The following is a 22,878-nucleotide window of genomic DNA, read 5'->3' as shown; positions in this document are numbered from 1 at the left end:
AGGTCATAGCCATTTCATGTTGGTTTTCAGCCTTGCCGCTAACCTGCACTGATTTCTGTAGATTCTCTGAACCTTTGGGTTACATTATTGCCCAGTCAATGAAGAAATCCTGAAATTCCTTGCAATTTAGCATTGAGCTATATTGCCCTGAAACTGTTTGACTATTTTGTCACACAGTTGTTCACAAAGAGGTGATCCTCGGTCCATCATTGCTTGTAAATCCAGGTAAATTCCTTTCATACCCAATTATTGCACCCATCTGTTCCTCGTTGCCACTTCATCTCAAGTTGATGTTTCCCAGTTCCCATATTATGAATGTACAATGCCGTGTGCTACAATAGTCGGCACAATGTACAGGCAACCTTGTTATTTTGGTTTTCGTAATGTCCACTCACATGGAATGCGCTGACACTTTGCCCCCACTTACTGAGCATTGCCGAATCCATGCAGGTGAAAGGGGCATGTTGTGTCTTCCATCGCTATGTAGAACTTTTAAAGGACAACCGACGTCTCCGGACAAGTTGTGTCCATAATTTGTAAAATGGCTTCAAATGACTTCTCCTGAGCGTATTTTACAAAGATTCCACCGCATATAGCTATATTTTACGTTTTAAGACGCGTGCTGAATATTCCGGAAGTCTTGTTTTTGAGTTGGTGACGAGTCCTCACCCTATGTCACTGAAGGAACGCCCCTCACCGAAAAAAAGGACACATTGTAGCAGTCCTTCCATCACGTTAATGCATTTTGCTGTACTTGTTTGGTCTGAAAACTTCGTGTTGCACCAAAAAGAGGCAGAAGAGGGCGAGAAAATTCCGTGTAAGGAATTAATCAGCCTGTGGAAACGGGCTGATTAATTCCTTACACAGAGCTTTGTTACCATTTTCTGCCTCTTTTTTAGTGCTGCATTTACCCCCCTTATTGCCTCAAATGGCATGGAATAAATTCTTTAATCGATTGCAGACATGTATGCTTTCCTCTTCAGAACTACAGTAAAGTCTCGTTATATCGATATCGGATATATCGATAGTCCCGGTTATATCGATACTATTTGTATGCACGCACGGAGAAAATTACATGCAAACAGGGTCGGATATATCGATAGTCCCGGTTATATCGATATTTTTTCGGATTCTCTTGAATATCGATATAACGAGACTTTACTGTATTTGAATCATATTCATAACTGGATGAGTAACAAGAAAGCATATTCTCCGAATCTGAAGCCTTTGTTTTGATTCTCCAGCAAGGCAAGACGTCTTGGGATGACGCCACGAACAAGGGGGCGGGACCTTCTGAAACTGGCCATTTCCGGATTCATTTTGAAGTCATTTTTTTGCAGATTTTGGACACTTTAAGTCATTTTTATTGGTGTTTTGCATTCGACTAAAAATATCTTACTGCGTATTTTCGGTATTTTAGATGCTATAAAACGTTCTGATGTCAGTTAGGAAACAAAAATGTGATGTCGGTTGTCCTTTAAAATGCAACCAACGATTGAAATCAGCAATGTTTTAATGTACAGTGATATCATGAGAGGCTGGCTCTCAGCGGGACAGGACAAGAAGTGCAATGGTCGACAGGTTTGGATACAAACAAAGGTTTTAATCAAAGGTTTCGGGGGGATTCACAAGCAACAAAGGTTTGAATAGTGTCTCTTCCGATACTTAAATCAAAATAAAGTCTCTTCTGAGGTAAAACTGAAGACGGAGTTCTTTTCCAATAGTCTCTAGGCCTCACCCCTCTTGACGTCCTCCTCATGTAGCCTAGCCACCTTAGCAAGGTCCAAATCCAGTGTCCTGTCGTGTGGTCCCAACTGGCAATGAGTTCCACGCAGCAATCAACCTCTTCACAGAGCACAGCAATCGAGCTTGTCTTTCCCCAAGCTGCACACTCAGAGGCTCTCTGCCTTAAGAGCCTTGCCTGCCAATCCCGCCCTGATCAGCTGCAGGTGTGTGGTTTTAATTGCTGCCTTCCACCAGATGGGGCCAAGACTCTCTCTGGGTGGAGCCATCTTAGGGGGATGTATTTGCCCTCCAGGACACAGCCTCTCGTGACATCACAGTACCCATTCATCCATTTTGTGCCGCTTATCTGAGGTCAAATGACAAAAGGTTGCTGTTTTAGATGGGGGGGGGGGGCTTTGTGCCAGTGGTGCTTGAAGAAATTATTTTTTTTTAATGGGAAGCACTTGAATCACGTTTTCCAATAAAGATGGGCTTGGTTTGTTGCCATGGAATGCTCATACGAAGGTGTTCAAATAACTGAAAGAGATTACAATTGTCCTGAATTACCTAATCTCAAGAAACAAACAAAGATGATATTCATAAGAAAGAAAAATAACTGAGAAGAATCAGCTTCATATTTTTCTCCATTTTAATAGTAAAGTAGCTAATGACCAGTGATCGGCAGGCCATTTAACAAATTTTACAATGTAGGTCCAAAGAGCTTCACACGCACAGATGCATTCATATGGGTTTCATTTACGCTTACTTGCCAAGATATTTAACATTCAAATACAGTGGGATTATGCTGGTGGCTGCCTGCAGGTGTTTTATCACGGAAAAATTCTCAAAAGTTTTAATATAACTTTTAAAATGGCTGACCTTAATTGAAATTCAGCTGTGTATTCTGGCCAAGGGTCAAATCCAATCCAAGGAGATTGCATCTGCTTCTTCTGCGTATGATTATTATTTTCACTCGCCTTCTTTTTCTTCACCCTTCTCCTTCTTCTTGGTTCATTGCTAGATTACAGCTCATCGGCGCATACTGTCACCTACTCTAAAGGAAACCCAAAGCTTTAATATAATTTAATTTTATACATGTGACAGTCAAAGTCAAATGAGGCGCATAAGGTGCATCTGCATCGCCTTGCATTGACCTCAAAGTTTAGGCACCGCTGCAATTTGTTGGCAAGGATTTAACGCACTCCTTACCCTGAATTTGCAGGCATATTAGGTCCATCTAATTGAAGTCAGGAGTCATGGCCCTAATGAGGACAAGTGTTTTTGGAAATGGATGAGAGGATATTAATATTGGTTAAATTATGTCTATATTTGTATGACAGCTCAACATTTTAAAATATAACCGAAAACATTCACTCGAATGTTATTTCGGTTTGAAAAGGATGATTTCTTTTCTTCAGGACTTCCGATGAGCAAATTCAAACAAAAAGGGAGGTTCCTCTTTATTTGTGGATTTGTCATTTCTAATTAGAATTCACGTGTATGTGAGCATGTCCACAATTGTCTTAGCTGTTAAAAAACATCTGTCATCATGTGTCAGATTTCTTGTATACCTTTACATGACAAAATTGTGTGTGTATTTTTTCGCTGTCCCCTTTCATTGTGCATTTTCTGTAACAGTTGCTTTAGCCCATGCTGTTGAGTTTAGGAAGCGGGTGGAAGAAGGGATGGGATAGAGATGGGAGCAAGTGACAGGAAAAAAGAGGGTGGATCTGTTGATTTACCAAAGACTCATCCAGTCTTCCTTCCCACACATCCTCCCTCTCCTCTACTCCCGTCCTTACTGTATTCTAGCCCCTCCTTCCTTCCCCAACCCACCCTCTCTTGACTTGATGGTACAGCTCCAGAAACAGGAAGGAGCAGCAGCTCTATAAATAGAGAAAAGCTCAGCCAGGAACCACACACGTACACAAACACAATTTCCCCTCTATCATTCCCTCGTTTTCCTTCCCACCACTGCTTTCCTACTTACTCTCCTAATCCTTTGATTTGCACGTTTCAAAACGTTAAAATGACCGGCAATGGAATATTTCTTCTTTAAAATAATCTCAATTGCACCCTTCCTGTGTCATTGTAATTTTTTTGGGAGTGAAATCTGGATGTGGGAGAAGGGACACAGTGAAGGTGTTCTTTTGTCATCAGGTATTTTTGTCAGGTCAGCAGGTTTACACACAGTCTGCTCCCTCTTTATTTATGTCTCTCTCTCTCTCTCAAATACACACACACACACACACACACACACACACACTCACACACACACGCACACGCACACGCACCCACCCACACACACACACACACACACACACACACACACACGCACACACACACACACACACACACACACACACACACACACACACACGCACACACACACACACACACACACACACACGCACACACGCACACACACACTGCAATCAATTTGGTAAATGCGTATAGATATGTGTCCTGTGTCTTTTTTGGTTTGTCAAACACATTGCAACCAATTCAGTGTGGCATTCATGTTCATACAGCAGTGTGCCGTGAAGGATTCTTTGTGGAAGACACAACCCAAAAATAGTATTGTTGATGCAGTTCCATTAACCTTCATTCGTTGTTCTTGTGAATGATTTGTACTTGGCCCTATGTCTGCGGGCATCTGGTACATTAATTGACAATGCATAATGAGCCCTTTGTTGATGAGGAGCCATCTATTAATACCTATTGAATAAAATAATAGAAACCTGAAGGGGGTTTGCTCTTTGTCACATCCAACCCATGGTTGCATTCTCTGACAAATTTGACCCATTTTTCGAGGACCAAGCATCACTCTGACAGCAATCTCACAGGCCAGAGATTCACCACCCCAAGTTCTTTTAAACTGTGGCCAAGAAACCGCTTGATATCAATCTGAAATGGATACGCCAATATTGGATAGTTTATTTCATGTTCGTGTTTTCCTGTGGTTTTGATAAAATGATCACTCTGAAAAAGAAGATATTTCATAAAACAGGTTACTCAGACAGAGATTACGTACCCACTTTGTAATGTGATGTGTTATTGTTCTATCTTTAAACAGAGATGTTTTATTATCTGTTTAAGGGACATTAAATTTACACTGTAGGTCTCAAATTTATTCAGGAATTGAAAATAGCGCCATTCCCGAATTTCTTCGGGTTTTGGCTTATCTTGCGGGGGGTGCCAATAGAGCCCTGGGAAGGCCTCTGACAATATTTTTCCCTTTCACGAGGGAGCAGCATTTGCCTTTTGCATAGCTGCCCCCACTTGCACCTCATGTTACTCCAAAGCCATTTAACTTGGGTATTAACTCTTTTTTTCTGGTGAAAGGAGAGACTTTAATGCACAGGTGTCAAAGTCAAGGCCCGGGGGCAAATCCGGCCCACCACATCATTTTTTTCGGCCTGCGACAGCAAATCAAACTTGTGAAATTCCACGATGCTTGCTAAAATCCTCACCAAAATTTCATATTTTTGGATGCAAACCACAATAACAGTCATACTTGACTTCAGAGTTATTCTAGTTATTCATTAATTTGTTGTGCGCCCTATATGTAATATGTGGAGGGGATTAAACATTCTAATGGCTTCCCCAAATTCATAACGGTCCTCGAGAGGAAACCATAACTACAATGTGGCCCGCGGCAAAAAATGACTTTGACACCACTGCTTTAAAGGACAACCGACGTCACGTTTTTGTTTCCTAACTGACATCAGAAAAACGTTTTATAGCATATAAAATACCCAAAACACGCAGTATGATATTTTCAGTCAAATGCAAAACACCAATAAAAATGACAAAGTGTCTAAAAAGTACTATAATTTGAAACCGGAAGTGGCCAGTTTCAGAAGGTCCCGCCCCCATGTTCGCTGTGTCACGGCACGACGTCTTGCCTTGCTCGAAAATAAAAACAATGGCTTCAGGTTTGGCGAATATGCTTTCTTGTTACTCATCCAGTTATGAATATGATTCAAATAGTTCTGAAGAGGAAAGCATACATGTTTGGATTGGATTGGATATGCTTTTATTAGTCTCACAGTGGAGAAATTTACAAATTGCAAATTTGTTTGCAATCGATTAAAGAATTTATTCTGTGTCATTTTGAGGGGGGAAATGTAGCACCGAATGTGTGTCATCTGGGGGGGAAATGTAGCACCAAAAAGAGGCAGAAGAGGGCGACAAAGCTCCTTGGAAACCTCTGTGGAAACGGTCTGATTAATTCCTTGCATTTTTTGTCAGTGAATATCAAATAGATGCTCGGTACCACACACAAGATTTCACCATCCCGTTATTTATGTGTTTTCCTTCTAATTTCGCCATCGACACGGATCAACACGATTTTTTCAGACCAAACAAAGCATTGCAAAATGCATTGAGGTGATGCAAGGTATGTCCTTTCTCACTGAGGGGCGTTCCTTCAGTGACGTAGGGTGAGGACTCGTCACCAACTCAAAAACAAGACTTCCGGAATATTCAGCGCGAGTCTTAAAACGTAAATATGTGGTGGAATCTTTGTAAAATATGCTCAGTAGAAGTCATTTGAAGCCATTTTACAAATTATGGACACAACGTGTCCGGAGACGTCGGTTGTCCTTTAATGTTTCTAACGCTTTATTGAATGTTTACGTAGTCCTAAAACTCAATATTCTGTAGGTCCTGGAATCTGAGTGACAATGACAAAAATCTTGGCACTGGAGTGGACACATTTTTGCACGTGTGGCAGTGTGAATGAGTTAATGTATCAAAAAAATTGGACTCCACAAACTAGCCCAGAATTTTTTCTGACAGCCAAGAAAGCAGGAATTTGTAAGTCATCACTTGTGGCCCGGGACAGCGTGAGGTAGCCACTGTGAGACTGACATTGTGAGAAAGTCAGAGGCAGGCATGGTCGCCAATGGACAAGTAATCCAAAGATGAGTTCTGGAGAGTGTAAAGACCAATATGGCAGTGCACCAGTTGTTACGGTTTGCAAGGTGGTGGATGTCTCGATGAGAAGGTTTATTCAGCCGTCATCTGTACTTTTTTGAAGGTGTCGGATGTTTCGCCTCCTATCCAAGAGGCTTCGTCAGCGAACTAAAGTCTTACTGGTCGTATCGGCCCTATTTATATATCCCTAATGTCCAGACATGGCGGCGCCGGACCCAGCTATGATAGGTCCCTACTCTCAGGTTGGGGGGAGCAGAGGACGACTCCCTGTGGCCCCACTGATTGTTCCTACATTCCTGACTAACGACTGGCCTGTTTGGCCCCCTCCCTCCGGTATCACGAATGTTGTCTAACCTGTTTTGCCTAAGCAGGCTATTGGATGAACGATCCAAACCTCGCCCCACCAGACCGGTCAAATGAGTGGTTGCTAGCTTTTAGGTGCAAATGTACTGCCGATGAGGCCCACTCATATTATCCCTGAGATGTTGATAAAGTCATTTTTTGAGAATTTGTTGAGTCTCCCCAATGTACTGCTCCTTACAATTTTCATTCTTACAATGTTTATATTATTATTATATATATTGAATAAACTACATTACTTTGTTTTTCATTTGGCAGCCTATCTTTTGGATGCACTAATTTTTGCTATAACGTCTTTATCGGTTTGAAATAAGTAGGAATTTTGTGTTGTCAAAGGACTCTTTGTAGTTTTTCAGAAACTCCTGCATTGTAAGGTACTGCTAGTGCTCTCCTTTTTGTATCTTCAGAATATTTGGTTTCATTCCCTATTCTTTCTTTCTGACATTTGTTGAATGACCACTGAGGGTACCCACCGTTAGTGAGTGCTCTCCTGATATGTTTTGACTCCTTTTCTCTACCTTCAAACCTTGTTGGTATTAGTTTAGCCCAGTCATGGGCAAACTACGGCCCGCGGGCCACATACGGGCCGTGAGGCTTTTTAATCCGGCCCGCCGAACCTTCCCAAATTATAGTAAAAACAGCGTCTGAAACTCGTCTGAAACTCATGACAAAAAGTTAGCGGACAACAGGGCAGATAACTGAAAAGTTGCCTGACCCATCTTTCACAACCTAAAACACAATGAGACAACTAATCACATTAAAAAACATTGTCACAAAGTATAACGTTTTTTTTAATCAAGAATGTACCGAGTACAAATACTACCTTGCTTAATTTACGGTAAATGTGCATGGCTAGATTTTGCTGCAGTAGTCGATCGTCATTGTGGTGGACAATGCAACGTTTGGATTGTTTCCTACGAGCCTCTCAGCCCGTTTCATGAGTCTCACGTACACTTTACAGTCACGGTTTAACGTAAATTTACGTTTTGTAGCGTCACATATGTTGTTAGCCTCTTTTGAATCTTTCTTCTGGGCTGAGGTTCTGTGCATCTATTTTGGAAAATTATATGCAATTGGACGACTTTATAACGCTTGCGAAAGTCCGGAAGAAAGAAGCAGGCTTCTGATTGGCTGCCGTGCCGAGTATGCAAATTTCACTGCAGGTTGCCGATGTTCGTGTGCTCGGCGACGGTACACGTGTTTTGTTTGCGCGTGAAGGCGAGGGCTTTCAGTGAGGAGTTTGTTGAGCGCGCGGTCAGGACAAACCATCTATGATTTGACGGAATTTAACACAAGTAGGTATTATTGAGCTTGAATATTTCGTTGTGGAATAATATGTTTTGAATGTTGAAAGTGATTCCATTTTTCAATAAATGTTGATTTCTTTAACTTTGCCCCTTCAATGAAAACGTATTAAAACAGACGCAATCTTGATGAATCACAGTGCATATGTTATTTTAATCTATTTCCATTTCCTCCTCCAAGTATCTGTGAAATAGTATGTAAACGCCATATTCCTTGAGACAAATTTATTAACTGATCAGGGATATTTTTCACATTTGAAAGACAGTTAATAAATTGGGTTCTTACTGTGCTATGAGGTTTGTACACACTACATTTAAAGGACAACCGGAACCATTTTTTTGTGTTTCCCACTGACATTATAAAAACGTTTTATAGCATCTGTAATACCCAAATCAGGCAGGCTGATATTTTTAGTTAAATGAAAAACACCAATAAAAATGACTTCAAAATGAATCCTGAAATGGCCAGTTTCAGAAGCTCCCACCCCTTTGTTCGTGACATCACGCCATGACGTCTTGCCTTGCTCGAGAATCAAAACAATGGCTTCAGATTCGGAGAAGATGTTTTCTTGTTACTCATCCAGTTATGAATATTATTCAAGTTCTGAAGAGGAAAGCATAAATGTTTGCAATTGATTCAAGGAGTCCTCCCATATCAATTCGAGCTGCCAATGACAGCAATGTAGCACCCAGAAAATGCAGAAGATTGCGCCCAAGCTCCGTTGGAAATGGACTGATTTGTCAGCTGGGAATTTGTGTCAGCGAATATCAAATAGTTGTCTTGGTGCAACACACAACGATTCACCATGGCGTTATTTATGTGTTTTCCTTCTAATTTCGCCATCAACACGAAGTTTTCAGACCAAACAAAGTACCCAAAATGCATTGTGTGTCGCTTTCTCGGTCAGGGGCGGTCCAAACGTGACGTCACATGGGCATCGTCATCAACTCGAAAACAAGACTTAGTGAATATTCAGCGCAAGTCTTAGAACGTAAACTATAGCTATATGCTGTGGAATCTCAGTCAAAGTCATTTGAAGTGATTTTATTAATTATGGACATAACTTGTTGGGAGGCGTCGGTTGTCCTTTAATGCTTTAGGTTTAGTATTTCCGGCCCAAACACTCCCTCTAAATGCTCCTGGCCCGGCCCCTCTGTCAAATTTTAGAACCCAATGCGGCCCGCGAGTCAAAAAGTTTGCCCACCCCTGGTTTAGCCCTATGCTGGAGGGTTCTGATAACTCCTAGTTTGTGTTGTAAAGGGTGGTTAGAATCAAAAAGTAAGTATTGGTCAGTGTGCGTAGCCTTCCTAAAGATTTCTGTTTTTAGCGCTCTGTCTTGTTTTATAATTACTTTACAATCCAAGAAGGCTAGTTGGTTCTCTTTAATGCCCTCACGAGTAAATTTAACGTTGATGTCTACCGATTTGAGGTGATATGTGAAAAATCATGGCAGGTTTAACTGTGAGTGTTCAGGGGTCCTTTATATTACTACTTTGTAATTGACTTGATCCAGACGAGTGCTTAGGCGAAACAGGTTAGTCAACATTTGTAATGCTGATGAGGTGATACCGGAGGGAGGGAGGCAAACAGGCCAGTCGTTAGTCAGGAATGTAGGAACAATCAGTGGGGCCACAGGGAGTGGTCCTCTGCTCCCCCCAACATGAGAGTAGGGACCTATCATAGCTGTGTCCGGCGCCGCCATGTCTGGACATTAGGGATATATAAATAGGGCCGATACGACCAGTGAGACTTTAGTTCACTGACGAAGCCTCTTGGATAGAAGGCGAAACGTCCGACACCTTCAAAAAAGTACAGATGACGGCTGAAGAAACCTTCTCCTCGATGGACCACTCCTGTACGACTGAAAGCTTACACAGACAAAGGTGGTGAATGGTTGTGGATCCCAATAAAGCAGACTCTCTAACAGTCGGGAAATAACTTCACACCTACTGGAGTACGATGGAATATATCCTTGGGTCTTCAGTAATCCATTACTGAAACTACTGGCACGTAATTACTGAATTACGTGCCAGCAACCATTACTTTTTGCTATGTATCGCCATTCACCTGCTCCTCGGAGCGTCAACAGGGAAGAAGGATTTCCTCCCTGCCCACATACTCTACGCAGCCAATCATAAGCAAGCTTGGCAAATCGGGGCCTGAACTCGTTGGCAACACAGCATAGCCGGACGCTGATTGGTCAGCCTTAGTGTCCATCGCTTAAACACCCAGCCCTTGAAACATGGAATGTGTCTGTGTGCGTGCCTGTGCGTGAAGCACAGGATGCAGCCAATCGGGAAAAATAAATATTTTCTTTTGGTTTTGGAAATCGTGAAAAAAAACATTGCAGGCTTAACTGTGAGTGTTCAGGGGTCCTTTATATTACTACTTTGTAATTGACTTGATCCAGAAAAGTGGTTCAATGGTCTTGGTATCAAACAAAACGGCAAAGGAAAAGGAGTCTGTGCAGGGTCTCAATGATGAGTTTTGTGACTGTCACATGAGAAAAATACGGTAATTGCAATGTGGCAAGAAACAGGGCAAATGAAGTAGGGGAGTTGGAGCGCTACGAGGAATGTCTGGGTGGCAAGAGGAGGAGGAGGAAGTAGGATGTAGCACACAAAGGCAGCAAAGCAGAAGCAGCAGTTGCTATAACAACAGCACCTGACTGGTTCCATCTCCGTCTCTCCTCTCTGTCTGTGATCGTCCTCTTGTCATCCGCACACTGCTGTCATTTGGCTCGCTGTTCCTTTCTACCCCTTTTATACCCTGCAATCTCTCTTCACTCATCTTCGTGTTCTTTTAACATGCCCACTTGAAGGAAAAGAGACCATCAGCCTGACGAATAAATTCCTTCTTCTTTGCTTCTGTAAACACATACACTTTTGTCTCTGAGTCCGTCATTCTCTCTCAGGCAACATGCAAGAGTCACTAGGTGATTATTTCAAGGAAACATAGCACACTTTTTCCTTTTCCTCTTTCCCCCTCCTGCCATTTGTGTTTTACATGTTGTCATTCCATTCTTGTGCTCTTTTTTCCCATCTCCTGCAGCTGAGTATCCGGCTTGATCCAACAACTTCTCATTCCCTCTGCCTCCTTTCGTTTGCCTTTTATTCACCTGCCTCTCAGTATCACATGCCCATGTTTCCATGCAGTTCTTTTTGATACTATTGGTTGTCAAATGAGTACAGACGCTCCCCACCTGACGAATGAGATACATCTGAGCGATCGTTCGTAAGGTGAATTTGTTTGTAAGCTGATTCAGTGCTATATTTTGTATGGAAGCTATGTTTAAGTCAAGCACTGAACAGGGAAGAATAAAACAAATACGTTCTAGCAGTCGTAAAATAAATTCACACCTATGACGACATATCCTGTGCTTTTTAGTAAGCCATTACTGCATCAAATTACTTTTTGTTATGAATCGCGTCCTCCTGGTGCGCCAACTCGAAAGAGAAAATTCCTTCCCGCCCAGATACTCTACACAGCCAATCGTAAGCGAGCTTGTTGTCTCCTCCTCATAGCATCAACTGGTAAGAGGGATTTCCTCCCCACCCACATACTTTATGCAGCCAATCGTAAGCGAACTCGGGTCCTTAATTCGTTGGCAACACTTCAGCATCTGCGCTGATTGGTCAGCCTTGGTGTCTGTCGCGTAAACATCCAGCCCTTGAAATCTCCAATACGTGCTTGTGTGTGTGTGTGTGTGTGTGTGTGTGTGTGTGTGTGTGTGTGTGTGTGTGTGTGTGTGTGTGTGTGTGTGTGTGTGTGTGTGTGTGTGTGTGTGTGCACATGTGTGTGAAGCACAGTATGCAGCCAGTCGCAAGCGAGCTCAGACGGAAAAATACAAAATCTAATTTACAGCATCTCTGCCCAAACATTTTTTGACATACAGTACCGGCAAAAATGTTCGGACGTACCGTTTTTTGTAACTCCAGTGTTCGTAAATTGGGGACCATCTATACGTCTGTGTAAGCTCTCAGTTGGACAGGAGTGGTCCATCAATGAAAAGGAATCTGCTTAACATTAGTCATCAATGAAAAGGTTTCTTCAGCCGTCTTCTGTACTTCTTTGAAGGTGTCGGACGTTTCGCTTCTTATCCAAGAAACTTTCATTCTGACAATGTATTGAATAAACTACATTACTTTGTTTTTCATTTGGAAGCCTATCTTTTGGATGCACACATTTTTGCCTTAAAGTATTTATCGGTTTGAAATAAGTAGGAATTCTGTGTTGCCAAAGGACTCTAGTTTTTCAGAAACTCCTGCAATGTAAGGTACTGCTACTCCTCTCCTTTTTGTATCTTGAGAATTTTTGGTTTCATTCTTTCTTTTATTCTTTCTTTCTGACATTTGTTGAATGACCACTGAGGGTACCCACAGTTTGTGAGTGGTCTCCTGATCTGTTTTGACTCCTTTTCTCTACCTTCAACGCTTGTTGGTATTAGTTTAGCCCTATGCTGGAGGGTTCTGATAACTCCTAGTTTGTGTTGTAAAGGGTGGTTAGAATCAAAAAGTAAGTATTGGTCAGTGTGCGTAGCCTTCCTAAAGACTTCTGTTTTTAGCGCTCTGTCCTCTCTTATAATTACAGTAAAGTCTCGTTATATCGATATCGGCTATATCGATAGTCCCGGTTATATCGATACTATTTCTATGCACGCGCGGATAAAATTACATGCAAACAGGGTATATCGATAGTCCCGGTTATATCGATATTTTTTCGGACTCCCTTGAATATCGATATAACGAGACTTTACTGTACTTTACAATCCAAAAAGGCTAGTTGGTTCTCTTTAATGTCCTCACGAGTAAATTCAATGTTGATGCCTACCAAGTTGAGATGATCTGTGAAGGATTGAATTTCTTGTTTTTTAATTATGACAAAACTATCGTCCACATATCTAAACCAATGTCTAGGCTTTGTCCCCGAGAAGGATGTGAGGGCCTGTTTCTCCATCTCTTCCATGTACAGATTAGCCACTATGGGTGAAACTGGTGGGCCCATAGCACAACCATGAATTTGTTTGTAAAATTTCTCCCTAAATTGAAAATACGTAGTATTAAGGCAGATTTCTAACAATTGGCAAATGTGGTCCGGTTTAAGTTTGGCTCTTTCATGCAGAGAAAGGTCCGGCAGCAGTCTCGTCCTCACCACTGAGACTGCTGCTGGGGTTGGGAAAGAAGTAAAGAGAGAAGTCACATCGTGAGATGCCAATGTTTTCCCAGGTTCCAATATGAGGTCTTTGATCTTCTGTACAAACCCTGTGGTGTTCTCTACGTGATATTCTGTGTTACCAACTAACAGAGCTAAGATAGTTTTTAAATATTTGGCTACATTGTATGTAGAGGAGTCAATGCTACAAACAATGGGTCTGTACATCAAAAATAAAGAAACATTTCAGCATTTTCCTGTTTTCCTTCTTTGCATTTTTACGGATGACAAAGGTTACAAAAATGGTGTTTTTTTGCTTCACTCAAGTTCTTTTCTCATGTATTCTTTAAACCGCTTGATCGGATTGGATTGGATTTGGATTGGATTTGGATTGGATTTGGATTGGATTGGATTGGATTGGATTGGATTGGATTGGATTTTGCCTTTATTAGTCTCGCAGTGGAGAAATTTACATTTCACAGCAGCAAAGTTGTGAAAGAAATGAAAGTAGAAAAGCAAAACACAGGAGCTGCTGGAAAGGCAGCCAGTCTCGCGGCGCCGTCTTGAAGTCAAAAGAACACAAAAAAACTAAATAACAAATAACATGACAACACAAAGATACAGAGAGACATTCATTCTTAAGCACTTCTGTACCCTCTTTGTTACATAAAGCAGTTCCAGATGAAAGAGGAGAGGATCAAAGCTTCTCTTCACCAGTGGATCAGGGACATCATGGTGGAATGTGCACGTCAACTACAAGCTAAATGTTGAAAGCAAACACGCAGCTGTAGCATCCATTGACGAAAAGAGATTGTCTCACATCTCCTGTCCCCCATAAATCAGCTTCAATTCCATCCCGCGACAGTTGCATATACGCATCGATGATGAGAGATCATTCTTTCTATCTTCCCCAATGTCACAAAAAATACAAACACAAAACCAGAGGTAATCTTTGATGGACCAAACTAAAGTCTTTTGAAGAACACTGAGGTCTCACCATGTATACTCAATGTCTCATACGATGTCATGAAGAGCGACTACTTCAAAATTTGTCTGACCTTAAGACATTGCTTTTAGGAAATGTTTGCCTTGTATCACAAATTATACAGCCTCAGAGCTGTTTAAAGGTTGTTTCCACATTTAACAACACAGTCACCCTATCATCCTGTCACATTTGCGCATTCAACAGTGTGTGCATTAGAAAGTTTGAGGCTGAACCAAAGTTCAGCACTCTAAACTTGTTTTTTGAAGGTTTGTGCAGATGCAGAAACCCTGTGTGTGCTTGCTTGCATTTTTCTGTGTGGGTGGGTGCCGTCGTCGCTCACACCAACAGAATAATTATGGGAGTTTTTAATAGGTGGGCTTTGAACATCAAGTCTGTTATTATCAACATCAGTCACAGGCATTTGAGGAAATTTCGCAACACACCCCTTACATTGAGATAGGTTCTCAAAAGCACACACACACTCAAATCCATACTTGCTCAAAAAATCAAAGCCTGTGTGGTAGAGACTTCAATTATTTAAACCTATTGAGGGAAGGATTTTCCGTGCGCACACACACACGCACACACACACACACAAACATGCACACGCACACATACACATATACGTTGGTCGTTTACTGGTAAATGTGTTTACCTGAAGGGTTCCTCTAATTCTGGCACAGAAAGGAAATCAAGCCTCACATATTTTTTATTTCAGGTATTAATATGTGCATATGCCTCCCTGTGTGGAGTTTGCATGTTCCCCCTGGGCCCGCGTGGGTTTTCTCCGGGTCCTCCAGTTTCCTCCCATATTCCAAAAACATGCATGGCAAGCTGATTGAACACTCTAAATTGTCCCTCGGTGTGAGTGTGAGTGCGGTTGTTTGTCTCTGTGTGCCCTGCAATTGGGTGGCAACCAATTCAGGGTGTCCCCCGCCTGGTGCCCGAAGACGGCTGGGACAGGCTCCAGCACCCCCTGCGATCCTAATGAGGAATAAGCGGTACGGAGAATGGATGGATGGAATATGTGCATACGTAGGCCACGAAAATAATAAGGCCCACTGTCCAGTGCTGAAAGACGCACACCTCTCTCTTCACTGCCTCACCAAACACAATTTATCTCCTAATGAGGAAGAAAGTACTGAATGTTTGTTACCCAGTGTACATGACTGAATGCAAGTGCAGTGCATGACAAATGTCACAGCGATAAATTTAAATCAGAAATTTTGATGGCAGCACAGTGGATGCGTGGTCGGCACATCTACCTCATGATCACGAGTTTAACTCTCATTTGAAACACGCCTGGGTGGCTTTTGTCATCATTCATTGTTCGTGTGAAGTTTGTGCACTCCCGCTTCGGCCCGTATCACCCAAAAAATTATTTGTTCATAACTGAGGATGTTCCATTTTCCATAGGTGTGAACATGGAGGCTAAATGGTTATTTGGAAGTACAGGTAGTTGTCCATGCTTACTATTTTCCCTTATTTTTCAGCTCCAAGAGACGGTAAAAAGGAAACTTGACAATTCAAGATCTCCCCTCAACGGAGAGCAGAATGGCATCTGTGATGGAGGGAGCTACTCACCAACAAGCAAGCGATTACGGAAGGAGGCGTCTGGTGGTTTAGACTCACTAACAGGTCTTCCCAACAACAATAACAGCAACCTTCCACCCATTTCTCCACTGCACCACCAAATAGACATTAAGCCCCTACTCGGAGCTTCCAACCCTTCCACTGGAAACAGCACAAACAGCAATGGTAATCATGTAGGTCGGCCAGAAAATGATCTGGGCAAGAACGGTGGCAGTCATCTTTCAGACATGAAGATGAATGGCTCATTGGACTTGCAGGACAGCTTCAGCCTCCTCAAAGACCTAAAACAGGAACCGCTTGATGATGGAGTTGGAATAGAGTCTTCAGATCCACAATCTTTATCCAATCAGAACAAGCTGTTCTCTGACATTAACCTGAATGATCAAGAGTGGCAGGAGCTGATTGATGAGTTGGCCAACACAGTTCCAGAAGACGATATGCATGACCTCTTCAATGAGGATTTTGAAGACAAAAAAGAGGGCGATTTTGGTAGGCCGGCAAACAATCAGACTCCAGGCCCACAGGACGCAGTTGGAAATACGCCAGCACCTGTGGGGGGTGCAATACCACCAACATCCCTTCCTGCCACTGCTCAGCCTCTGCAGGCTGGTCCGCAGGTGCCTTTGGGCTCACCACAGGTCAGTACAACAAAATTAAAGTAGCACTGGGATAGTCAGTCAACAGCCAAAATGAGACCTGGGATTAAAATCCTTTAGGCCGTATTTCTGATAGGATTGCACATTTATAAAGATTGAATAACTTGATTTTGTCACGGTTTGCAAGGTGGTGATGGTGGTTGCGGATCCCAAAAAGCAGACACGAGGGAGCAGGAGGTTGTGTTTGACAACTTGTATTAAAATAAAGTCAGCAGGAATAAAATCTAAAACATCAAAATCGTCTGAACAGAAAAAATACAAAGTATCAAAAGAAAACCAAAAGTAAAAGTCCGCCAAGGTGGAACAAACACATACACAGCATACAATGCATACACAATGCACAAAGCATACAATAACCCGACAACGAATGGTCGTGCCGGTAGTCCTTTTAAATGTCCCTGATTGGGAACTACGAGCACCTGCGAGGCACCAGGGCTGACAGCGCTACCAGTTGGTCGCCAATCCGAACGTGGCAGTCCGCCACTGATCGGGACGACCAGCACCTGTGCAGGTGCAGGCGGGGCCGACAGCGCCACCCGTTGGTCGGCAACCAGATCATGACAGATTTGATCTGCAAACAGAAGTAGAAGCTGTTTATCAAAAGCAGCAAACGGGTGTATGTGTGCAAAATTGTGGTATAGTTCATTTTGTCTGTTGTAGGAGGTTTGTATTCAGAGATTAATTTAGGACACATAATGTGATTTGTCAACTCATCTGACTAATTTGGAGTCTTTAAATGTCTATGTAAGGCAGGTGTAAACCAAGCACATTGCGGTGCCTATATTACCCGGAGAATATCAGAGGCAGCGGGGGAAACTTTTCTGCTCATGTAAACATTTTTGAATTGCCAAAATAAATTATCCTGACATTTCGTCTCTCAGCTGTGTAACATCTGAGCTTCTGAATGATTGAAGGGATGACATGAAGCCAGTCTCCAATTAACAATGACAAACCTTTGGCCTGGGTCATTTCAGAGGACTGTGATAATCGATTTATTTCCAGAGTAGTTTTTTTTCAGACTGTCCTAAATTTCATATGCAACATTACGCAAAATGAAGACTCACTGTACATCGACATCCAATTGCCACGCACTTGGGGGTCCCGAAGACAAACAAAGCAAGGCTTCTATGCATTTCCCCAAAATAATCAGAGTGATCAATTCAGTTTTTTGTTTGCTTCTTCCACTAAAACATCCAATTCCATCATGTCACACTTGGTTTTACACTCGTTTTGCTCTCCCAAATGTTAAATGGTCATCATTTAATCCTATTTTGTCTCTCAGCTGTGTGACTTCTGAGCTTCTGAATGATTGAAAGACTGACTTGACTGACCCCTTTTTCAAATACAGTAAACGAGCTGTCGTGATGTTTCGTGTGAAAACCATACCAAGAAATAGGGGTGGGTAAAAACATTGATTCATAAGTCCATTAAAATAATTCTCGTAATTCAGTATCGATTGAAGATTTTACAGATACTCACGATACGCAATACCATCATTAAAAAAAGAGAGAGAGCTTTCATGTGTTAGACTTTAGAGTAACTGACCCCGACATAGTTATCACTCTTCATTTCGATAGAAAAGAAATATTAAGTTTCCATGCACTTTTCTTTTTCAAAACACTGATGTCATTTTGTTATTGGTTTTACTTTGGTACTCAAAATGATACCAGTAAGTTGTACAAGTTATTTTCAACCTATAATTTAACTGAAGATAAACAGATTTTTTAAAAATATATATTTTTATGACTACAGAAGACCTCCACTATTCACAGCAATAATAACTGAGCCAAGTCACCATTAGCAAAAATCTAAAGTTGTTGCCTCTGCAAATACAACTTTAACCCTACAATGAAAAGCAAAAGCTTTGTATCAACAACACAGTGATACACCACCAGCTTCTCTGGACCCAGTAATCTGAGATGGACAGACGCAGCGTGGACAAGTTTGCTGTGGTCTGATGTTGTGTTGTTCTTGGGTGCACTCTAGACTACGGCGTGAAAAGCTGGAATTCGCACTGGCAATTGCCAATTTAAATGTCATTACTTTGTATTACAGCATAGTATTAATCTAAATGTAGACATCAACACTAGTTGTGAGGTCTGCTGTCAGTGTGACTGAGGAATTCAAGGGCGAGGTGGAACAAGTTGTCGTGGCCGAGTGGTGAAGGCAATGGACTAGAAATCCATTGGTGTTTCCCCGCGCAGGTTCGAATCCTGCCAACAATGTTTCTGTTTTTTTAAATTCCCCCATTGTGGGACGATGAAAGGTTTTCTGATTCAGATTTCTCATTCTGACTCCACCAGGGGTCAACTCTGAGCCCCTTCTAATTCCTTGGGCCATGAATTTCCTTGGACCATTGTGATCTGTAGCGAGAGCGGGGAATAGGTGGGGGAGAAACAAGAGAGGTGTAGGTATGCCCTGGAAAGGAGAGGAATGAAAATCAGTCGCAGCAAGACGGAGTGTATGTGTGTGAAGGAGAGGGATCCAAGTACAAGAGTGATGCTACAGGGAGAAGAGATAAAGATGGTGCAGTATTTGAAGAACATGGGGTCAACTGTCCAGAGCAATGGAGAGTGTGGAGAAGTGGTGAAGAAGCGTGTCTCGGCAGGCTGGAACGGCTGTAGAAAAATGTCAGGTGTGTTGTGTGACAGAAGGATTTCAGCTGGGATGAAAGGAAAGATGTATAAAACGGTGGTGAGACCAGCCATGATCAGAATCAGAATCAGAATCAGAATCAGAATCAGAATCATCTTTATTGCCAAGTATGTATGTAGGACTGGAGACAGTGCCACTGAAGAAAAGACAGGAAGCAGAACTGGAGGTAGCAGAGCGGAAGATGTTGAGGTTTTCTTTGAGAGTGACCAGGTTGGATAGGATCAGGAAAGAGTACATTAGAGGGACAACACATATAAGACGCTTTGGAGAGAAAGTCAGAGAGGCCTGACTGAGATGGTTTGGACATGTCCAGAGGAGAGAGAATGACTTTTTCGGGAGAATGATGCTGAGCCTTGAACTGCCAGGCAGGAGACCGAGAGGAAGACCGAAGAGGAGGTTTATGGATGTTGTCAAAGAGGATATAGGTAGATGGTGTGAGAGAAGAGGATGCACAAAACCGGGTTAGATGGAGGACATTGATTCGTTGTGGCGCCCCTAAAGGGAAAAGACGAAAGGAAAAGAAGAAGTAGACGTCAACACTACGGTTACACATTGCGGTGAACAAAATAGCGTATAGTTCATTAAGGGTTTGGCATTTTATTTTGTCTTTTCCTGTTACAATTCTAATCCCTGTTCTTTATTTTGATTACGCTACCAAATGACTCCTGATGCTAACCAGTTCTTTTTGAATGATTTAGATGTAAACGGAGAGCTTTGCCTTTTGGCTCAGCTCCTTCTTCACCACAACAGACCGATACAGAGTATGAATACAGACCATGCAACAATCGATCTCCCATTAAGTTCACGCCTCCATTGCAAACGAATCCGAAAGATACTAAGGAGCAAGATCTCAGACCCAGGAAGGCACTCCACCCATTTCTGACTGTGGACTGTTTTCTCAGATTTGGAGGTGTTGATTTGAGTGATTTTACACAAAAACGTTTTGTTTTTATTTTTGTTTTGTTTTGTTTGGCTTGTATAGCTGTAACAGATGAATGGTATTTACACTAATTTCAATGAGGAAAGATGATGACAGACGATAGTGTTGCCACTAAACAGATTTAATTTATCTCAAACCACAAATCTATTGGTAAAGTGATTTTTAACTTTGGCAACACCAGCTAAAAAATCTCAAAATTGGTATGGAATAGAATTGCCCCACCCAAATACCTACAACTTGTAATTTGTGATAACGATTATTAAGTATGGCAATATAAACTGCTTTGTGTTTTACTATATGATTGTAAACCAGCCATGTCCAGCTCCTGGGGGGCAGCCATCCTACCTGTTTTTCAGCTCTCCAACTGCAACACGCCTGATTCAGAAGATCAGCTCATCAGCCAGCTCAGTGGCAGCGTTAGAAAGATCCTGAGTATTTGAACCAGGTGCGTTGCTCCTGGGAGAGCTGGAAAACAGGCAGCACGGCAGCCCTTGAGGACCGACTTTGGACACCGCTATTGTAAACAATCCATTCATTATCCGTACCGCTTATTCCTCATTAGAGTGGCGGGGTTCTGGAGCCTATGCCAGCCATCTTTGGGTACGAGGCGGGGGAAATGGTTGTTATGAACAAAAAAAAAATATAAATCTGTTTGTCCATTCTCTGAGCCAGTTATCCTACGGGCACAATGCATGATTCACCCAGAACTATTTGCCAGAAAGGCCAACATACAATAAATTTATATTTGCGGCCTACAATGGTAACTACTGTTGAGAATTTATCTCACCATATTGGATGGTTTTATGTTATTTTTCTTTGTTAATTCTCCTCAGGTCCGACCATCGTCATCAGGCCCACAGTTTGCAACAACAGCCAACGGAACACCTCCTCAGCAACCTTTGCAGCAGTCCCCTGCCGTTGCGATGGCATCAGGGTCACCGTTACACAACTGTGTGGCTCGCTCTCCTCAGACGCCAACCCAGGCTCAGACGCAAACAGTTTCACGGCCTGGCAATGGATACCTTTTGAATCATGGCCCAGGTGTGAGTCAAGCAGGCACGGGACAAGCAGGAACCGGGGTCGCTCCTGGTCAGCCAGTTGGACCTATAACACCTGAACTTTCCCATGCAGAGCAACTAAAAGCAATGGCTGCTCAGCAACGCGCGAAACTGTTGCAGCAAAAGCAACAGCAGCAACAAGCAGCAAACTGGTCCCCAGCTGGCCCTCCAACCAGTCCTTATAATGCTGGTCCCTTTAACCAAGATAAACCCAACAGCCCCATGATGTATCCACCTCAAGCCTTTAACACACCGCAGCCCTCTCTAGTGGCCCCCAACAATGGACCCAAAGGTCCAATGAACAACTACCTCCCTCACAATCACATGAGCTTGACGGGCCAGCAACAGCAGAGCAGTGTCAGCCAGAACACCCTGACTAAACAGCAACAGCAGCAAACGGCAGCCTTTTTGTCATATAACAACACCAAGCCACTGAGTCACTTCAGCAGCAGTGGGGTTGATCACCGGATAACCCCGCCCATGGGAGGGAGCAGCCAGGTCAAGAACCCCATGATGCCTCCTTATATGGCGGGTGGAGGCCAAGGCGCCGGGCCTGGGCAAACCCAAGGGCCAATTCCAGGCCAAACAGCCCATCTGAGTGAGGAGCAGAAGAGAATGTTGCTGATGAAGCAGAAAGTATTGAACCAGAACATCCCCTACAACAGCATGCAGCCTCATGGACAGGTAAGTGAAATGTGTAAATACTCTTCACAACCATTAGTGCCAGAGAGGATTCGACATTTAATTAGTGCAGCATTCTCGTCAGCACGAGGATCGCACGGTGCACCACTAGGAACTTTTCTTTCATTTGACCTTGACATGACAACAAACACTCTGAATTGCTTATAGGTCTTAGTTGGTCTGTGTGCAGAATGATGGCTGTCTAACAAAGGTTGAAATAAACAACTGTTTTTTGACAACTACTACAAATATTCCTCTGGAAGTAAAGGTCATCTAAACAGGCAGAGTTGAGATTGTTTTAAAGTCTATCAGCAGTCAAGCCAGCGAAAATAAAATGGCTGTAGTTACCCCAGCAACAAGCCGGGGACGGAGAGGAGGAAAATGGCCTGGCGAGAGCGTATTGATGCCTCTGCAACACGACCACCGCCGTTAGCCCCCTCGCTTCTTCCACCCTACAGACACACAAATGCATGTGGTTCCAGACACACATACACACGCCCATACACGCACGCACACACACACACACACACACACACACACACACACACACACACACACACACACACACACACACACACACACACATACATACATACACACACACACACAAAGCATAAACATCGAGCCAAACACCTCCTTAGCTCATATCCCCAATCTGTCACAGCTGACTGATTGCTAGGATTGGACCACGAAACCAAGTTTGCCGATGTCATTACCGCAAGCCCACCTCAGGCAGTTGAATACCAGAGTCTAGTGGCCAAAAAGACCATATTTAGAATGCTTCAGTGGTTCAGCCAGATGTCAAGTATCTTGAATAATCCATTGGAG

The 22,878-nt window shown here is 42.7% G+C and overlaps 1 protein-coding gene and 1 non-coding gene across 3 annotated transcripts in view; both read left to right on the top strand.

Annotated features, from left to right (window-relative positions):
• maml3 (mastermind-like transcriptional coactivator 3) overlaps positions 1-22,878 on the top strand; it is a 203,623-nt gene that overhangs the window by 100,327 nt on the left and 80,418 nt on the right. For both annotated transcript variants that reach the window (XM_089006344.1, XM_089006343.1), the window contains exons 2-3: positions 15,961-16,698; positions 21,145-22,053. In XM_089006344.1, coding sequence (XP_088862470.1) covers positions 15,961-16,698; positions 21,145-22,053 — 1,647 coding nt within the window. The remainder of the gene's footprint in view (positions 1-15,960; positions 16,699-21,144; positions 22,054-22,878) is intronic.
• trnas-aga (transfer RNA serine (anticodon AGA)) lies at positions 18,860-18,941 on the top strand. Its single transcript has one exon. It is a non-coding gene; the product is annotated as a tRNA-Ser (tRNA).

Source organism: Hippocampus bargibanti, linkage group LG10 (assembly GCF_051943395.1).
Source record: "Hippocampus bargibanti isolate YZ-2025 linkage group LG10, ASM5194339v1, whole genome shotgun sequence".
NCBI lineage: Eukaryota > Metazoa > Chordata > Actinopteri > Syngnathiformes > Syngnathidae > Hippocampus > Hippocampus bargibanti.
Note: the sequence above shows the minus strand (reverse complement) of the source record. Positions and strands in the feature narration are given on the sequence as shown.